The 16,174-nt window shown below is 32.2% G+C and overlaps 1 protein-coding gene across 30 annotated transcripts in view; it reads left to right on the top strand.

The window, feature by feature from the left end:
- Positions 1-13,428, top strand: part of LOC127723211 (tudor domain-containing protein 7B-like) — a 96,374-nt gene extending 82,946 nt beyond the window's left edge. For all 30 annotated transcript variants that reach the window (XM_052229739.1, XM_052229757.1, XM_052229749.1 and 27 more), the window contains 4 exons: positions 4,892-4,975; positions 6,452-6,553; positions 7,074-7,191; positions 11,280-13,428. In XM_052229739.1, coding sequence (XP_052085699.1) covers positions 4,892-4,975; positions 6,452-6,553; positions 7,074-7,191; positions 11,280-11,500 — 525 coding nt within the window. In that variant the 3' untranslated portion in view covers positions 11,501-13,428. The remainder of the gene's footprint in view (positions 1-4,891; positions 4,976-6,451; positions 6,554-7,073; positions 7,192-11,279) is intronic.
- The last annotated feature ends 2,746 nt before the right edge of the window (positions 13,429-16,174 follow it).

The following is a 16,174-nucleotide window of genomic DNA, read 5'->3' as shown; positions in this document are numbered from 1 at the left end:
TAAAATACAGCACTAAAGCGAGGAACAGGACAGAAACTTGGATTGATAAGCTATGCATATGCAGGAGGAGGGAGTCCTACAAAAGCCATATCTGCTATCCGAGATCCGCAAAACTAATTTGTCAAATGAATGGCTAACAGTTCAATTTCATTAAATGTGAATACAATACTAATCCTTCTTTTTGTGACCCCCTCTAACAGTAAAAAACCCGGTTGGAAATGTTAAAACAAAAAAAAAAACACCTGGTTGCAAGTGATTTTTTTCAAAACACCCACCTTACCTTAGTGAAAAATGGAGAACACTGCTTAACGTCTAAGAAAATTAATTATTTCATTTTCATTATTGCTTCCATTGGTTTGATGTGTTTGAGCTTTTGATTTTGCCATTTGATTAGGGACTTTCCGTTTTGAATTTTCCTCAGAGTTCGGTATTTTTGTGATTTTACTTTTTGCATATAAAAAGGTTTTTTTGGTCGATTGATTGCTTTACCCCACGTTTCCTTTTGAAACAAATTTGAAAGTAACTGGTTTGGACATTTTCTCTGAAACCAATTAAGAAGTGAATACTTTTTTTTTGTAAATTTATGGGGGTGTAAAAGCTTTAACCAAAGTACATTTTGTATGAAGCGCAGAAGCGCTTCATTCTAAAAATGTGCCCAAGGTCAATGCTTTTACAAACTTATAAAATTACTAAAAGAAGCATTCAATGCTTATACTTACATTTTTTGCTAGGATCATGAAAACAATTTTTCTATCAAGTTTTTCTTTCATTTACCTGTGCACTTTATTGTGGAGCTCGTGTACTCATGAATGTTATATTTCATTTTCAAAGGAAGGCTAATTTCAGAATGACGAAAGATTGCTGTTAGCCAATCAAAATAACGTATTATAGTGAAACATACATGTAATGTAATTATTGACTATTAGATTCAAAATTAACGCAATGCATAAATTAGACATAAAAAATAAACCATTTAGATTCTAACGTATGTTGCTATTGATGAGTTTTAAATGAATGATGAAATCTTATTCTCGATAACCCCATCGAACCCACTACTAGCAGGTGATATGACCTGGACCGGGCGTACACGTAAAAATTACCTACCGGTAGCTACGCCACTGTTAAACACAATGCTTATTACCTCAAAACTCAGATCAAAATTCGAATTTGGGTTGCATCACTTTTACCTTTCTTGAGATGTGCCTTTATAACGTTCTATGTAAGAGGGGGCATCATTTGTGTCCCATGGACACATTTTCCATTTATTTTCTAAATTATTTCACCTTTTGTCATGCATGGACCTTTTATAACTTACTATAGGGTATATTTTGCTCATTGAAGAAGGCTATCCAGTGCCCTGTAGTTTTTTACATTCTCATCTTTTGTCTCTGGTGGATATCTTGTCCACCAGAACTAGAAATTAAAGAAACAACAGACGGCTTCCTCCGCCTCATTTTTAGACTTAAACCTCGAATTTGACATACACAGTCATCTCAGTACCAGAATCTATGACAAACGAGACGATTTTAATTTTGAAATTATCAATTTCCCCCACCTTAGCAATATACCAACTTCACATGCATATGGTATATACATTTCCCAACTTATTCGGTATTCAAGAGCTTGCAGCTCCTACTCAGACTTTGTAACTCTGTACTTATGTATATCGTCATACTTTGTACCACACAATTATTTTATTTTATTTATTAATATTACTTTTACTGTTAAGTCTGTTTTTTGTTAAATCCATTTTACGTGACTCTGTATTTATGTATCCCCTCATACTTTGAACGAAAAAATTATTTTATGTCTACCTGTGCGAATTTCAAACGCGCGATTTTACGCCAGTACTTAAAACCTTCCATCCTTTATGGATGGATTTAGCATAAATAAATAAAATCGTATAATATAAGCAAAATGAGGATTTTAAATTTGATGTATGCCTTTTTGTGCTTCTTCGTTACATTTGTTTGTTTTTATAGTGATTAAGATGATAACACAATGTTGACTGCTGTACCCCTATTTTTGACATTTTTACCTATTGTGTCTGTTTGTTTTGTTCACGCATCATTGTCAATATAATGGTATTTGATGCGACTGTCATACAAGTGAGAGGTTTAGCTAGCTATAAAACCAGGTTCAATCCACCATTTTCTACATAAGAAAATGCCTGTACCAAGTCAGGAATATGACAGTTGTGTTAGTTTTTTTGATTTTGCCATTTGATTGGGGACTTTCCTTTTTGAATTTTCAGTATTTTTGTGATTTTACTTTTTGTATCATTATCAAATACATTCTATCTCCTTTTTTGTCATTTTTGGTTAAAAAAAAACATACAAGTTTCATCAGCACTCAGTCCGATAGCTCATTAAACATGTTAAAGTAAATAGAAAATAACATACAAGTTGCATCAGTACTCAGTCTGATAGCCCGTTAAACATGTTAAAGTAAATAGAAAATAACATACAAGTTTCATCAGTACTCAGTCTGATAGCCCATTAAACATGTTAAAGTAAATAGAAAATAACATACAAGTTGCATCAGTACTCAGTCTGATAGCTCGTTAAACATGTTAAAGTAAATAGAAAATAACATACAAGTTGCATCAGTACTCAGTCTGATAGCCCATTAAACATGTTAAAGTAAATAGAAAATAACATACAAGTTGCATCAGTACTCAGCCTGATAGCCCATTAAACATGTTAAAGTAAATAGAAAATAACATACAAGTTGCATCAGTACTCAGCCTGATAGCCCATTAAACATGTTAAAGTAAATAGAAAATAACATACAAGTTTCATCAGTACTCAGTCTGATAGCTCGTTAAACATGTTAAAGAAAATAGAAAATAACATACAAGTTGCATCAGTACTCAGTCTGATAGCTCGTTAAACATGTTAAAGTAAATAGAAAATAACATACAAGTTGCATCAGTACTCAGTCTGATAGCTCGTTAAACATGTTAAAGTAAATAGAAAATAACATACAAGTTGCATCAGTACTCAGTCTGATAGCCCGTTAAACATGTTAAAGTAAATAGAAAATGACATACAAGTTGCATCAGTTCTCAGTCTGATAGCTCGTTAAACATGTTAAAGTAAATAGAAAATAACATACAAGTTGCATCAGTACTCAGTCTGATAGCCCATTAAACATGTTAAAGTAAATAGAAAATAACATACAAGTTGCATCAGTACTCAGCCTGATAGCCCATTAAACATGTTAAAGTAAATAGAAAATAACATACAAGTTGCATCAGTACTCAGCCTGATAGCCCATTAAACATGTTAAAGTAAATAGAAAATAACATACAAGTTGCATCAGTACTCAGCCTGATAGCCCATTAAACATGTTAAAGTAAATAGAAAATAACATACAAGTTTCATCAGTACTCAGTCTGATAGCCCATTAAACATGTTAAAGTATATAGAAAATAACATACAAGTTGCATCAGTACTCAGTCTGATAGCTCGTTAAACATGTTAAAGTAAATAGAAAATAACATACAAGTTGCATCAGTACTCAGTCTGATAGCTCATTAAACATGTTTAAAGTAAATAGAAAATAACATACAAGTTGCATCAGTACTCAGTCTGATAGCCCGTTAAACATGTTAAAGTAAATAGAAAATAACATACAAGTTGCATCAGTACTCAGTCTGATAGCCCATTAAACATGTTAAAGTAAATAGAAAATAACATACAAGTTTCATCAGTTCTCAGTCTGATAGCCCATTAAACATGTTAAAGTAAATAGAAAATAACATATAAGTTGCATCAGTATGTACTCAGTCTGATAGCTCGTTAAACATGTTATAGTAAATAGAAAATAACATACAAGTTGCATCAGTACTCAGTCTGATAGCTCGTTAAACATGTTAAAGTAAATAGAAAATAGCATACAAGTTTCATCAGCACTCAGTCCGATAGCTCGTTAAACATGTTAAAGTAAATAGAAAATAGCATACAAGTTTCATCAGCACTCAGTCCGATAGCACGTTAAACATGTTAAAGTAAATAGAAAATAGCATACAAGTTGCATCAGCACTCAGTCTGATAGCCCGTTAATAGCTATAGGAAGATGTGGTATGAGTGCCAATGAGACAACTCTCCATCCAAGTTACAATTTATAAAAGTAAACCATTATAGGTCAAGGTACGGCCTTCAACATGGAGCATTGGCTCACACCAAACAGCAAGCTACAAAGGGCCCCAAAAAATCACTAGTGCAAAACCACTCAAACGGAAAAAACAACGGTCAAACATGTTAAAGTAAATAGAAAATAACATACAAGTTGCATCAGCACTCAGTCCAATAGCCCGTTAAACATGTTAAAGTAAATAGAAAATAGCATACAAGTTGCATCAGCACTCAGTCCGATAGCAGGTTAAACATGTTAAAGTAAATAGAAAATAACATACAAGTTACATCAGCACTCAGTCCAATAGCCCGTTAAACATGTTAAAGTAAATAGAAAATAACATACAAGTTGCATCAGCACTCAGTCCAATAGCCCGTTAAACATGTTAAAGTAAATAGAAAATAACATACAAGTTGCATCAGTACTCAGTCTGATAGCTCGTTAAACATGTTAAAGTAAATAGAAAATAACATACAAGTTACATCAGCACTCAGTCCAATAGCCCGTTAAACATGTTAAAGTAAATAGAAAATAACATACAAGTTGCATCAGCACTCAGTCCAATAGCCCGTTAAACATGTTAAAGTAAATAGAAAATAACATACAAGTTGCATCAGTACTCAGTCCGATAGCCCTTTAAACATGTTAAAGTAAATAGAAAATAACATACAAAGAAAATATTGTAATAATGAATTATGTTTTTGAAAATATTACAATAAGCATATTAATTCTAGTCTGTTTATTATTACAGTGTATCCCGTATGGATCCATGGCAGATTTGGACCAGTTGTTGAAAGATTGTATAGAATATTTTAATCTACATTGTATAGATAGGGTAAGATGGATTATAATTAGAGTTGAGGCATAGCTGTAAAAGAGTTGCAGCCTTTAATTGAGGATTTGGCTGTCAGAAATGCAGTTTTACTGATAACCTAGAGCAGAGCCAGTAAAACAGATATTTTAGAGTGTTGAATCTCCACTGGACAGCTGCATACCTGCCAACTTTTCAAAATCTCAATTGGGGATTTTAAGGGCAAGAGGACATAATACTCCTCTTTTTTTGTCTGAAGTGTTTTTAATCTACTACTATATGGTTTGAATGAGTATGTTTGTGCTTAAATACCATTTTAACTCATTTAAATGCCTGTTTTGAGGTGTTCAGAGTATATATAAAAGAATTTCAAAATTCAGGCCAACACCTCTCCTTTGGGATATCCCCTATAAATCGGGATAGTTGGCAGGTCTGCAGCTGCAAGTCATAAAATACACAACTGGTATTTCTTTTTTAATGCAATATTTGTAAAATTTTCAAAATAAAATAATTGAAATATCCCATAAACCTGCACTGCGATTAGTGTTACGTTTTTGCCAGTGACTGAATGTCAACCTAGAAATGACAGTTGACATTATTAACCAATCAAAAAGTAGCTAAGAAACATCTTATTGTATTAAAATTGAAATATATTTTATGTTAATTATTAGTTATTAGCTCTAGAGATAAATTGACCTGGTCTTTAATGAAGTCTTAGACAAGGTAATTGACAAAGAGGTAGCCATGGGTTACTACAAACTCGAATCAAAGCCTGAATTGAAAAAAAATATATCTCTAAGTAAGAAATTAAAAATTGACTTGTAATAATTATTGTTAATATCCTCGGTCTTTGTTCCATGTAGGATGGTTCTCTGAATGGAGGGCCTACCACATCTCATTTTTATACCATTGGTCCAAAGGAGGGCTATACTGTTTACCTTTGTCTGTCTGTCAGTATGTTGATCCCTCCCATGAAATTCCATTGCATTTTTCTGAGGAACTAAGGTACAAATCAGAGCTTCCGGAAATTTGTTATCAATCTTCATTTGAACATGCTATACAGTGAAATGCAGTTTCAGATTCATATTCTCAACTTCCTGTTTACCGATTTCTTAAAGCTGGGGTATCATAGGTGAGCAATAGCTCACAGTTTTACTTGCTATATTAGCCAAAACCCTATACTGTAAATTCAGAAATTATTGCGTGCATTTATTTTTGCGATTTTGTTATTTTAGACTAAAATGCGATTTTTATTTTTGCGATATTGAGAAAAATCCTGTTTAATTCATATAGAAAATGTCAAAATGCGAGTTTAAATTATTGCGATTATTACCCTGTCGCATTTTTCGCAATAATAAAAACATCGCAATAATTTCTGAATTTACAGTATTATGAATTGAAACATTATTAGATAAGCATATTATTTCTGTGCTTACAAATTTGCATACCTATTATTCTCTAGGCAGACAACAGATTTTAAGTGTACAATTGTTTTTGCAGATATTACAACAAAAGGAAATCAAAGTAGGTCATTTATATGCAGGTCATCAAGGAGGGGCCTGGTACAGAGTGCTGATAAATAAGAGAGTAGGTCCTGGATTGGTAAGTTTAAATGAGGGTCCATCATATTGTGGTCTACTAGCTATATATAGTACTAATGCATATATCATTTTCAGCTTGCCATATGTTAGAAAAATTTTTTGTAAAAATGATATGAAGCTCAGATCAACGATTCAAAGATAACTAAAGATGTGTAATTGTTTGAAACCTCTAGATGTGGTATGATTGAAATCTCTAGATGTGATATGATTGAAACCTCTAGATGTGATATGATTGCCAATGAAACCACTCTCCAACAGAGACCAAATGACACAGAAGTTAGCATCCATAGGTCACTACTGCATTACAAGCTATTAAAGCAAGAAATGACAGATGTAAAACTATTCAAACAAGAAAACTTAAGGCCTGATGTACAAATATGATATACAGCAACAAACAATAACCAGTGAATTACAGGCTTGGGACAGCCACATACAGAATGTGAAAATTAACATGTTTCTTTTGTGATATTTAATCTTTATTATCATTATGCTATAAACAAATTTATTTATTCGTGAAACAGGTTTCTGTGTATATTGTTGATTTTGGAGAATATAATGCTATGACAGTAGAAGAAATTAAACCGTTACCATGGAGGTTTTGGAAGTTACCATTTCAAGCGTTTAAATGTAAATTACATGGTAAGGTTTGCACTTTATTTTCATTAACATTAATGCATAGAATGGATAATAAGAATAACCTGATATATTGGACAGTACAACTGACCACACCATTTAGAACCTGTAATATTGGACAGTAGAACTAACCACGCTTACCACTAGGTATAAAACCACTAATTCATAGCCCCATTGCTTTCTATGTTAAATTCTGCAATTTCAAGCATAAATGGCTACTTTGTCTTAAGTTCAAATAAAGTGGCAGTTATTTCATGTCAAAACTGTACCTTATGCTGACTTGTGCTGAAAAAATCAACATACCTTTAATTGCATATTAGAGCTTACTGGTTCCCGGAAGTTTGATAGTACAAAAACAGGAACTTCTGATCTGAACAACAGACCAAATGAGCCCTCCTATTAAAATTTCATATACTTCTTTATTATTCAAATAAAACTTTCAACAAGGGTTCTACAGTGATCCCAAGTCCCCAAGCTTTCATTTGATACTAAAACTACCCAAATATTCCCACTATTGACAAAGATACAGCTATGCGTAGGAACTATTTTGTTTAAAATATGTACTACTTTCTTGTATGTTCTTTCCGACCGGGCCTGAATTAGTGGTTCTATACCACTAGCACTTGACTCCTCTGCAAAAATGATCGACAATCAACAATGAACAAAGTGATTTAGAAAGCCATACTGAGTTATTAATCAATTAAAGCCTTTGCATGAGGTCAATACAATGATATTTCAACCTGATAGAAGTATATCGACTGAGGACGAAGTCTGAGGTCAACATATCTGTCAACCTATGACAATGAAAATGCAGGTGATGACCTGCATAGAAGAATGAAATCTCAGGTCATAATGTGTACGAACTTTTTCAAGATGAATTTCAGTATTTAGGGGACATTTTTCTTATAATTTATATCAAAGTTTCCAAAACATGTCCACATGGTTAAGTAATTTAAAATTGTACTTTTTATTATTTCATTGCACTTGGAGGCCATTGATAGATTTGTGTTACATTACCTTTATTCCTGTTCATATTCAGTCCATGGCATACAATGTGCCAATTTGTGTTTTCCTTGCATACATTTGTGCAGCTTTTAAACAGCAAAAAATATAAGAGGTTGATATTAGAGTATAATAAAATAAAGTTAAACAATTAAAGGAGGTATAGATGAAAAAAGTAATTAGGAAGGCTTAGGAATCCGGGTAAAAACGGGTTATTTTCCTAATTCCCGGGTTATTTGGTCACCTGGCGGGTGTTTCAGGTGACCCCTCAGAATTGTGAAAATCTCGGGTCACACCCGCAGGATCCGGGTCAGTTGACAGGTATGAGTCAGTATACTTCTTTAGATTGATATCCTAGTATTGACCTCATACAATGGCTACAATTGTTATATTTTTACTGTCAATTGACCGTAAATAGAGCAGAAATTCATTTGATTGGTTGTTTTATAGCATCACAAAGTATGGAGGTTGTAGATATTTTAAGAATAACTGTGCAATACCACATTTCTATCTGCTTTTTCAGCTAGTCTTTGAAAATACAGTTCTGAAAGAAATCAAATATTTAGAATATACAAAATAATGATATATGTGCACACAACATACACCATATGTTGTAAAGGTAAAATATACAATAAAAAAAAACAAACTGCAAAGTGCAGTGCATCTAGGTAGACAGAAGAAATTTGATTACTACAAAGGGACATGCATAGGGTAGATGTTTATGAGCATATAACCATCCTATGATACTAATTAATGGAAGAAGTTTCATTGCCCACACCTATAGTATGAAGGAAACGAGATGTAAAAGGTAGATTTCAGTTAGACAGCAGCTCACAGTAAATATTCAAAAGACATCTAGAGGTTAACATACATTCCTCAACAAAAGACAGGTTTCTCTACTACTGTTGATTCATTTATTTACGTGGGTACAAATTGTGGAATGTAAACTGCTGTGGATATTTGATGTCCCGGTTTAGCCAAAGTCTGCATACAAGCATATATAAAATTTGTAATTCGTTGAACATTTATATTCAAGATTTACCTATTCCCATAAAATCCATGAACAATTGGTATCCCACCAAAAGTAATGAAATCACAGTATATGGCTCAAGGTTGACCGTAGTAGATTATTGTCCCTCACTCTTGTAAAATAAAATATTGTCCCCCATAAAATATTGTCAGTCGGACCAAATTTCATAGAAAATATTGTCCACGGACGCTATTTCATAATGAAAAACAGTCCAGGACAATATTTCATTATGAAATAATGTCCCTGTCCTGTCCATGAAATTTTGTCACCTCCTTTTGGACAATATTTCACTGTGAAATTCTGTCCATGACAATATTTCATTGTGAAATACTGTTCCATGAAAATATTTCTTAATCAAATTATTACAAAATTGAAAACAGTACACTTCAGCATGCAGCATACACATTTTAATATTTATAACTGAAATTATTTTGTAAAGTAAGTATTTTATATTTAAAAATGATATTTATTTTAACACAAGCTAGTTTCAAATTTGCATAGATACTTTATAATAGATACGTTAGTAGATCAAAGAATTGTCTAATGTGAGTGCCATTATAAGTAATATACTGACAATCACTTATTTATGTTCCAATTTCAATGTACTTATAGTAGTATTAGTAAATACTAGATTAACAATTTTTTTGGGGACAGTGTTTTGGAGATACAGGAGTAACTGGAATAATGATTTGTTTTTTTTTTGTCATTATCAATCAGATAAAACACTTTAATGATTTCATTATCCAACATGATTTATGTTGATAACCTCCCCTTCATGAGACAAAATTTCATGACAATCTGTCTGTGAAATATTGTCTCAATACACATAAAATATAACCTCCCTTTAACAGGACAAAATTTCATAGTATTCATCTGTGAAATATTGTCTACCAGGTATATACAGACAAAATTTCACGATGGAAATTTGTCTTTCTCTGGACATTTTTTCATAGATGAGGACAATATTTCATGAGACATAGTCATGAAATATTGTCTTGGGGTACAATATTATGCTTTACAGTTTACACTCTCACATGTACAATCCTTGCCAGATATTTATGAAACTTATATCATAGGTTTATATCAGCAATGTCTTGGACGAGTTAGAAAATCAGTTCCGATTAATTATTTTTGAAAGAGTTATGTCCCTTTGAAATTTAATTATATGGAAAATTCATCGTTAGCGATCTCATTTCTACAATTCTTGCCTGATTTGTATGAGACTTATATCATAGGTTTGTATTAGCAATTTCTTAAAAGAGTTTGAAAATCAGTGTAGATCAATTATTTTTGAAAGAGTTATGCCCCATGGAAACATTAAATAAATGGAATATTGCATTGTTAGTGCTCTCGTGTGTACAATTCTTGCCAGAATTTTATAAAACCTATATTATAGGTTTATATTACCAATGTCTTTGATGAGTTCCAAAATCAGTGCAGATCATTTATTCAATTATTTTTAAAAGAGTTATTCCCCTTGGAAATATTAACTATATGGAAAATTGCATTGTTAGCGCTCTCATGTGTACAATTCTTGCCAGATTTTTCTGAAATTTATATTATATGTTTATATCATCAATGTCTATGACAAATTATAAAATTGGTGCTTATCAATTATTTTAAAAAGAGTTTTGCCCCTTGGAAGTATAGATTTTATGGAAAGTTGCATTGTTAACACTCTCATCATATGTACAATTCTTGCCAGAATTTTATGAAACTTATATCATAGGTCTATATCAGCAGTGATTTTGACACTTTGGAGAATAAGTGCTGATCAAATATTTTTACAGAGTTATGCCCCTTGGAAATATTAATTGTAACAGAAGTAACATTGCATTAGTTATTGCCCTTGTACCTTGGATAGATAAAATATGTGAAACATGGGGAACATTTGAACTCTGTTCTTTTATTTTATTATTGTCACATCACCAGAGGCTGGAGTTAATTTTGGTGTGTCTATAAGTTGGCTACAGACTGTGTGATCACTATGCAGGCAGTGCCTGGTTCGTTTAAAATAATCTCATTTCAGTATTTAATTATATATGTTAAACTTTTTTTACAGGTATAAAACCAGTAAAAGGAACACAGGTTTGGTCAGAAGGTGCTAAACTGAAAATGAAACAGATGGCTGAGGAAAAAGATTTAGTTGGACTAGTGTGTGGCAAAGAAGAAAATGGGGTTGTGTCTCTTAGACTTGTCGATACAGCTACTGAAAAAGATGTGTGTTTAGACGAAACTCTATTGGACCTGGAAATGGCTCAAATAATTGAACCAACTTCATGATATGCCATGTGATCTGAAATATTCAGTAGAATAGTTGAAATGTTTATTTTAACAACCTTTTTAATGAGATAATGAAGTAGATCCACACAATATTCCTCAGTCATGTGAACTATTGTTAAAGGGTTACACAGAAAACTTTAATCCTTTTAAAAAAACCTGACTGAGATTACACGATTCAATATTAGAACATTATTTTCCAATATTTTTTGTCGATGTTAGTATATCTATGCATTGTATTATTTATTTAAATGATTTCAGTTGTGCCATGAGTAATTAATGAAAGATGTGTTTTTTTTCTTCTTTTTTTTTCTTCATTACAAGAGTACATAACTGAAGTAAAAAAAGATTGTTCAGAACTAATTCACAAGAGTTACTGGGAATATTCCATTTACAAATATCTGAAAAAGGTATTATGGCGAAGTTCACCTACTTAAGAGCTTTACTTACAAAATGTCCCTTTCTTTCATGGCCAGTATTTTTGTTTGTTACATTATGTGAAAAGTTTATCGATGAAAGCAAACTTTGTGAACTGTCTTCTTAGTGCTGTATTTGTAGGATTGCTTTTACTAGTTCTCTACAGCTTAGGTTGGATTTGCTTTATCACTCTGTCCACAATGAATGGAAGTGGTCACAGAATGGGCATAAGTGTAAAAAGCACATGAGATGGTGTACATTTTATAATTAATGTAAATACAATACAACAATGCCTGTTCCAACAACAATTGATTTTTTGGGGCATCCTATGGGCATTGTTTTTAAGTTACAAGTTTCCACTTTTATGCTTTTTTTTTCTAAAACTTTACTTTTAACATCAGTTTAAGAAAAGAAGCATAAAATTGGACAAGCACTTAGGTACAGCTCAATAGACTTATATGTTAGATTATCTCTGACAGCAAGCTTACATTTTTTGTTTATTTTTGTTTAAAGATTGTAAAATGTACAATTATCAAAACCTATACCAAAAAGAATGTCATAAAGAAATGATTTATTCTTTATTCTTTAAGATTAAAAGAGAAATTTATTGTTTTTAGTCAATCTTGATATTCATCTGACAAGAATTAAATTATGAGATTTTGATAAACCATGAATATGAATTCTACCATACGCTGAATAATAGATACAGCACTCATTGGTGGATATATTAGGAGCATAGAAGGTTGCCCTCCTTTTAAATGGAAAATATATCATGTTTTAGCATAAAATCAAAAATATTTTTCAGTAAATATTCCATTTTTTCTTGAATTCACCCCCTTTCAAAAAAATCATATATCCGCCACTGGCACTGTATAGGATTTAATTAAACTCAAATCATGAGTTAAATTTTTCTACTTGATTGTATGTAGATAATCAGAATAAAGAAAGATACTTTTTCTTATTATAAACCTTGTTTTATTTCAATAAGCATGTATAGGAAATACCCAACAGTTGTTTTCATTAGCTGGTTGCATTACCTAATAATCTACAGTAGATCTACATATACCTTAAAATCACCAGTTCATAATTGTAATATGCTTAAGGACTTGGGGTAGCTTTAATATTGTGACACAAAAATGAAAATAATATTTCACATCAGCTGAAATACCTTTGTTTAAAAGGATGTTAGCTAATTACAATTACTATATGTATGTGACACTCTTGAAAATATTATCCAGAATGGGTTCTATTTCGAGACATTGAATTCCTCTACATAATATATCACCAATTTCATAGTGAACATTTTCATATTGTGTAAATTGCTGTGGTCATTTTGTCTTTAACAAGGCATTTAAACTGCTCTACATGTGTAGAGTTAAAAAGATGTATAGAATTGCTAGAAGATGGCTATTGTATGAGTATGAACACTATTTGTTTTGATATTTTAATTGTTCAGTTATATTGTTAAACCTATCACTTCAATAAATGCTTCAATAAAATGATTTACTTTTGTGTGTACAGTTTTAATCTAATGTCTTTGTATTGAAATCATAGACATGTTCATTTTTTCTGTTGTATGTGCTATTTAGAGTTTTAGGTACACATTTATAGGAAGTATGTGTATCCAACAGCACAAGGATAGTAATCATAACTATGTAGTTAAATAAAGGCAACAGTAGTATACCGCTGTTCGAAACTCATAAATCAATAGAGACAAAAACAAATCCGGGTTACAAACTAAAACTGAGGGAAACACATCAAATATAAGAGGAGAACAACGACACAACAAAAACACAACATTAAAATGTAACACACACAGAAACGAACTATAATATAACAATGGCCATATTCCTGACTTGGTACAGGACATTTTAAGAAAAAAATGGTGGGTTGAACCTGGTTTTGTGGCATGCCAAACCTCCCGCTTTTATGGCAACGTCAAACACAACACCAAAACGACAACATCACATGACAGGACCACAATACAAATAAATGGGAGAACATATAGGACAAAGAAACACACGAATAATAGCTAGCAGAAGGTACTACGCTTAAAATTCAATACGCCAGACGTGCGTCTCGTCCACACAAGACCAACCAGTGACGCTCAGATAAAAAAAGTTTGAAAGCCAAAACAAGTACAAAGCTGAAGAGCACCGATGACCAAAACTTCCAAAAAGTTGCGCCTAACACGGACAGGATTTTCTGCCTGGGACAAGAACATCCTTATTATTTAGAATAATTTATAATTTTGCAAACAGTAAATTTTATAAAATGACTATATAATAGATATACATGATAAAACCAAAGTGGGGACTAACTACAGAATAAAAACGGATACATTACATAAAACAACTTAATCCAACATATAAAATACACAGCCGAGTTAGCTAAAGCCTCAACGCACAAAGTGACGTCACATTTGAAATTCTAAAAAAACACACAAAGTGACGTCACATATGAATTTGTAAAAATATTTCCCAAAAATAAGATAGGATTAGGATTGATTCAAGATTAGATTAGTAATACTACCATTACATTTATTAATAACAATGAAAATTACAATACTTATTTATATCAAATTGTGGTAGTAATTAGATAATTAATTGTATTATCTAGCTATGTCGGTGTTTCTTCTGAATCAAACTAAACCAAATATATCGTATAAATTTCGTTGAACCAAACTAAAATCTAATAAATGAAGGAGGTGATTAATTATCTATACCATAACACACGAATATAACAGAAAATACGTTAAGACATTTGACAAAATCCGACGAGAACAACAAATATAACATCAAAATTAAATACATGAATTTGGGATAGAAAGGTACCGTGACACGTCTTATAGCAATGCGGTTTCACACTCAGCAAAACATCCATCTGTTCGTTCGTCTGTCCCACTTCAGGTTAAAGTTTTTGGTCAAGGTCGTTTTTGATGAAGTTGAAGTCCAATCTGATATGATCTTTCTAATTTTAATGCCAAATTAGAGTTTTGACCCCAATTTCGCGGTCCACTGAACATAGAAAAATGATAGTGCGAGTGGGGCATCCGTTTACTATGGACACATTCGTGTTGCCTCTAATATGGTTATGTAAATTCTATGATCTAGGTTTTATTTTACAGGTATCTGGGAAATACTCCACACTTGCATTACCTAATGATGTACAGTAGTTAAAAGAGAGGTGAAAGATACCAAAGTGACATTCAAACTCATGAGTCGAAAATAAACTGACAATGCCATGGCTAAAAAAGAAAAAGACCAATTGACAAACAACAGTTCACAAAACACAATAAAGATGAGCAACACGAAGCCCACCAAAAATAAGTTGGGTTCTCAGGTGCTGTGGAAGGGTTCCATAATAACAAAACAATACAATAAGCTTTAATTAGATTCTGTAAATTTAAACTTTCAAACATGAGCTCTTAAGAACTTGTATAACTGACAAGAAACACATACAAGTCATACAATTAAAATAAAGTAGATAAAACACACATTGAAATGCCTGTACCAAGTCAGAAATATGACAGTTGTTTTCCATTCGTTTGAGATTTTGATTTTACCATTTGTTGAGGGACTTACATTTTGAATTTTCCTTGGAGTTCGGTATTTTTGTTATTTTTTTTTATACAGCACACACAAGGCATTCATCCATATAAAACACATAACAAAAGTTCCATGAAACTATAGTTATTAAAAAGCCAGGGGCGGATTCAGGCGGGCGTGCGCCCCCCCCCCCCCCCCCTAAAATTTGCAAAGCATGGGTTGTCCTCAGCTTAATAAAGAATATTTCGATAATTTTACCTAAAAAAAATTTAACTTTGAGCCTCCCCGAAATCCTGGATCCGCCCCTGAAAGCTATTCTATGTTTGCATAAGCAATACGTTATTTAGAAGCTCTACATAAATTTCTTATGCAGCATTGTATAAGCAATAAATTTTAAAGCAGTAACATTATACTAACTAAACTATTGAACATATTAAGAATTGCAATGACATTAGTTACCAGTCCATTACATTCCATTAAGTTGTTTGAAAGATATCTGTGTTCTAAAATGGTTTAGTAACTCTTTTCACTACACGAAATCCCGGATTTGAAGAGGTATGCAAATGTTATGTAAATGTATTCAGAGACCGACATTTACATATATTTACAAACCGCTGCATTTAGTTTATCTTGTCTTTACATGTAGTAAATATCAACATTTCTTGTGCTATACCCTCCTATGGGCGGTTATGAGAGACCGCGGTTTAAAAAT

The sequence above is a fragment of the Mytilus californianus genome, unplaced genomic scaffold (assembly GCF_021869535.1).
Source record: "Mytilus californianus isolate M0D057914Y unplaced genomic scaffold, xbMytCali1.0.p SCAF_13, whole genome shotgun sequence".
Classification (NCBI taxonomy): Eukaryota; Metazoa; Mollusca; class Bivalvia; order Mytilida; family Mytilidae; genus Mytilus; species Mytilus californianus.
This window is presented reverse-complemented; position numbering and strand designations above follow the sequence as displayed.